This window comes from Mizuhopecten yessoensis, unplaced genomic scaffold, assembly GCF_002113885.1.
Source record: "Mizuhopecten yessoensis strain PY_sf001 unplaced genomic scaffold, ASM211388v2 hete_36163710, whole genome shotgun sequence".
Taxonomy (NCBI): Eukaryota; Metazoa; Mollusca; class Bivalvia; order Pectinida; family Pectinidae; genus Mizuhopecten; species Mizuhopecten yessoensis.
This window is the reverse complement of record NW_018485199.1, coordinates 1-4,455: the sequence shown is the minus strand read 5'-3', so window position 1 is coordinate 4,455 and position 4,455 is coordinate 1. Positions and strand designations below refer to the sequence as shown.

General features: G+C 35.5%; 1 protein-coding gene across 1 annotated transcript; it reads right to left on the bottom strand.

Annotated features, from left to right (window-relative positions):
* Window positions 1–6: 6 nt before the first annotated feature.
* On the bottom strand, window positions 7–4,449 carry LOC110444704. Its single transcript, XM_021489069.1, has 2 exons — window positions 2,958–4,449; window positions 7–543 (listed from the first exon to the last, which is right to left on the bottom strand). The coding sequence occupies exons 1-2, from the start codon at window positions 3,393–3,395 to the stop codon at window positions 484–486; spliced, it is 498 nt and encodes a 165-aa protein (XP_021344744.1). The 5' UTR covers window positions 3,396–4,449; the 3' UTR covers window positions 7–483.
* Between the last annotated feature and the right edge of the window lie 6 nt (window positions 4,450–4,455).

Sequence of the window (4,455 nt, the reverse complement as noted above, 5' to 3'; positions counted from 1 at the left end):
AAAAACAAAATGAGAATACAACTGATTGTAAGTGAATATAAAATTAAGCTGGTAAAAATTGAACTTGTTCTAGGTGGCATCACATTCAACCTGGAGACTAAAGTATGAACTTATTTTTTCATCAGATTTACCAGACAAAAACAATGACGTACACAATTTGTTGTTATCACGTAAGCAAATAAAAGTCAACTGTTTGTTTGTACCGACAACAGGTATGTATACCCATCAGATATTATGACATTTTCTCATATTGTTTATACCTAAGGAAAATCTTGATAAGTTTATAGACTTCCGTATAATACCACCAGTAGTTTGTCTCTATATGTATGGTTAGGCTGTGACCCCAACACAAGGATGATACTCAAACAGTACCACATGTTTTGCACACTTGCCATCATATCTGATTGAGTATTTAAGCTTGAACCATTTCTTTAAACTTGTACGTGGTAAGTTGCACATGATTATTCATTATCATTCTTTGTTTCAGTCGTCGGTAAGGTATTTGGCGAGGGCTTCCACTGTTTTTTGTTCTGTTTTGGGTACCTGAAATTACAAAACACGTCACATGAGATATAAATTGAAAAGTAATACAGAAAAGAATATGCATGAACATGCCAACATTCAAGATCTAAATTGGAACAACACAATCAAACTCAATACGAAAAGATAAAAGGTGGAAAGAATGAGATACCAAGATACACAGAAGGACATCACGAAACTCAAGTATTATTTAACTGTAATAGGTGTGACAATCTTTGTGATGTCTCCTGCTTTATAGAAAGGAAAGTCATTTACAAAGCAGCTAGGACACTTTTCAGTTATCAAACTATGTGAAGGGTGTATCGAAATTGATCTATTTATGTATGATGTTATGCAAGGAAACAATATTCATCAAGCGAAAAGCATTTTTGTTTTTGCTTTTTTTCTGCATATTGTTCTTGTTATAACAATTAACTCGCACGGAAATCTCAAGCAACCCCCTATGTATATGAAAGCACGTCTCATAAAAAAAACAGATGGAAAGGGAACGAGTTTGAGTTCTTTCATCAAATGCTCCAGATAAAACATGTTAAAAAAACGTGACTGGGAAACACCATGACCCGTATTCATGAAACCGTTCTCATGCTAAAGCATGGATTCTGTGCTCAGTGCAACTTTCTCTTAACGCACTTATATCATGTGCTACGGTCGAAATATCATGTTCAACCATTAAAAACAATTTTTGGGTTTAAAATTTTCAATTTTTCCCCCCGATTTTATTTACCAAATTATGTGTTTTCTTAATTTATCACCAGCATAAAAAAAATTGGCTTGAGCACAGGACCTGAGTTTGAGCATGAGAACGGTTTTGTGAATACGAGCCCAGTTTTTGTTTTTGTCGTAAATTTGTGACGTCACTGTACTGCTTCTTGTGACGTCCTGTTCGTGATACTGCACATAGTAATGGGGTCATACTGCATATCAGTATACGATAAAAGCCATAAAGGTACGCATTAATAACCCAGGACATTGTCGACAGGCTGTCATGTTTTGTCCAGTACGTGGCTAGGTAAGTGGCCGGTAAACCACCCATCTTATCGACAGAGTAAAGTAATGTATTTCGTTATATAGCACTCACAGTGTTGTTAGCTTGGTAACCAATAACAGGAACCAAACAAAATGTATTGTCAGCTTCCTGGTTACTGTTATCGGTATATGTGTACGATTGTTAGATTTAAACAATTACAGAAACATCGAAAACACTACATAAAACGTATTGTTAGCTTCTTGGTAACTGGTCTCAGTACACCTGTATCATTGTCAGATTTAAACAATTACAGGAACATACTTTTAAACAATTACAGGACCATGGAGAACACCAAACAAAAAGCATCGTCATCTTCCTAGCTACTTATATCAGTATACATGCACGTGTTCCATTGTTAGCTTTAAACAATTACAGGTACATGGAGAACACCAAACAAAAAGTATTGTTAGCCTCCTAGTTTCTGTTATCAAGCCTCTCTAGTAGAATCGTATATACACAATGGTAATAAGTTCCAAGTGTGTGGTAATGTTTAATGTAATTAGAGATATCTTATACTAATTAATACACTGCAAATCACTCATTTCGCGTGTACATTATTTCACGAATTGAACCTGAAGATTTTGTTCTTCAAATAATTAAATTTGCCGCCAAAGAGGGTGTTATATTCTATTTCGATGTTAATGGTTATTATTCATGAAATAAATATTTTTGGAATTTTTATATTTGTTAATGACTTTTGTCGCAAATTATCACAAAAAAAAATATCTTGCGAAAATAATGTTATTTACAATATTTGATTTAAAAACAAATTATTTATTAGCTCATATACTTGAATCCACTCTAGTGTTGTCACTGTTCACTAAATAAACCACCTAATATACGTCACTTTACGTAGATTTTCCCAAACATTTACTGATCTAAACGACACAGAGTAGATTCAAGAAAAACAATAGGGACAAAATGAGAAAAACATCAGAAGAAACGGAAATCTTCACAATGAACCGACAATCGTCCTAAGGCTATACTGGTGATCCCGTCAGCACATGTGGTACCCGTCAATAGATCAAACTATGGTATCAAGATACGTTTGAAAGCACAATTAGTTGAAATAGTTTATATTATTATCATATTGAATGACAATAATTAATCCTAGAGCATACTTGTCCAGAAATCTGGGCCCATAATCATGAATCAGTACTCTTGCTCAAGCATGGACTGTGTGTGGCGATTTACTTTTTTGTAACTCGCTTAAATCAACGCGGCCAAAAAGTCGATCGGAAACGGTATTCGACTTAAAGTATCTACAAAGTTCTTACAAATCATTGGCAAACGGTGTTTTCTTTACACAAATTATCACCTTAACAGGGACTGGTTTTGAACACAGAATAAAAGTTTTACTCTTTAATTGATGTCATTAATGTTTAATTACCTGTTCAGCTATATTGTCTATTCTAGCGAAGACCTTGACGTCGGGTACGAGATCTTTCCGGAGTTTCTGTGGAGGTCTTGGAGGCGGAAGAGACACCGTTGACTCCTCTTCTGTATCTTTTTCAGCATCAGTCTCATCTTCTGTGGGTGGTTCTGTCCCCTTTAAATCACTTATTTCTAATTTTGCTGAGTCAAAATTAGCTGCGTCCTGATCATTTAGATCAACATCGGTGAATTCTGATTCGTCTTGTTTCAAATTTTTATCCTCTACGATAACTGTTTCTGTGGTGATGGTCACATTGCCGTTGATATCATCCAATACACCTTTGTCATTTTCTAGTGATTTCCCGTAAGCCACTATATCCGTGATAACAATATCGCTGTTTTTATCGTCATTTTCTATGTTGTATGTAAGATTCTTTGATTCACAACAACCCATTTTGATACCGATACACTCCGCCGTACTTTATATCAGATATCCTTCAGTGGATTGGTTCGTATTCAAGTGTTGAACTAGTTGAATTAATCCGTTTTCATAAGTGTCACTTTTCCGTATTCAACAATATGTCGGTAGAATTGATTCGTATTTAATGATATAATTATCGAATTAATTCGTTTTCAAAATTTACGTAGTCATCAGTACAGATGTTGAACTGGTCTTCACTGTATGCGTCCGGTTGTCGATGTAAGACAGACACTGTATTTGATGACAATGTAAATCTCCGCAGGATTAAAATAAACTATTGGTAACTGTAAAACCCGTCTGCCCCATCCAATCGCTGTACGTCGATAGATCACAGGTAAGTCTATCTGTATCCGGCGTGTAATTTTATCTTAATTTCCTTAAAGTATGAATCACTGCGCTATCACCGACGTGTTAAAGGATATAAAACCTTACCTTTCCTAATTAAGAGTTTTAAAAACCAGTATGAAATAAAAGGACTTGTCTTGTTGATAGTCTGTCTATATATGGCTGTTCTATCGCTGTGTATAACGGTGGTACATCTGTACAAATAATAACTCGGTCGAGGTAAATATATTGGTTATATGCAATATGAAACGTTGAATTGACTGACTCGATTACGTAGCTTATATAATACTACGTAGATAGTCCTGTAGAAACTGGGATGTAAAATACCATTGGTTATTTACTTACATCGATGACGTCACTAATCTACATAAAAACCCACAACTTGTCATCACCGGTACACCTTCCGTTGTCTTTATATAGGTAAATTTTGTATATCCTTGTAACGATCCATCACAAATCGGAGCACTGTTGTTATTGTCGGTTCTTAATTAACACTGAAATCCTCTCCTATAGGCGTGTCTGAATGACGTATCCACATACGTAGGACGCTGACAGGTGAATCAGAACGCGGCCGACTCGGTCCGAAATCTGCATATCTGTGCAAGTTATCGTCAAATTATTCCCGACCCTTTGGCCGAATACACCGTACCTTGTCCACCTGTAAGCTCATAATATTTCATATAAACAG

Excerpts from the sequence above, each read along its gene's own strand:
- LOC110444704 (XM_021489069.1), bottom strand. The coding sequence starts at position 3,395 with ATGGGTTGTTGTGAATCAAAGAATCTTACATACAACATAGAAAATGAC. Across the intron at positions 544-2,957 it reads TAGACAATATAGCTGAACAG|GTACCCAAAACAGAACAAAA; the intron begins GTAATTAAACAT and ends TTGTAATTTCAG.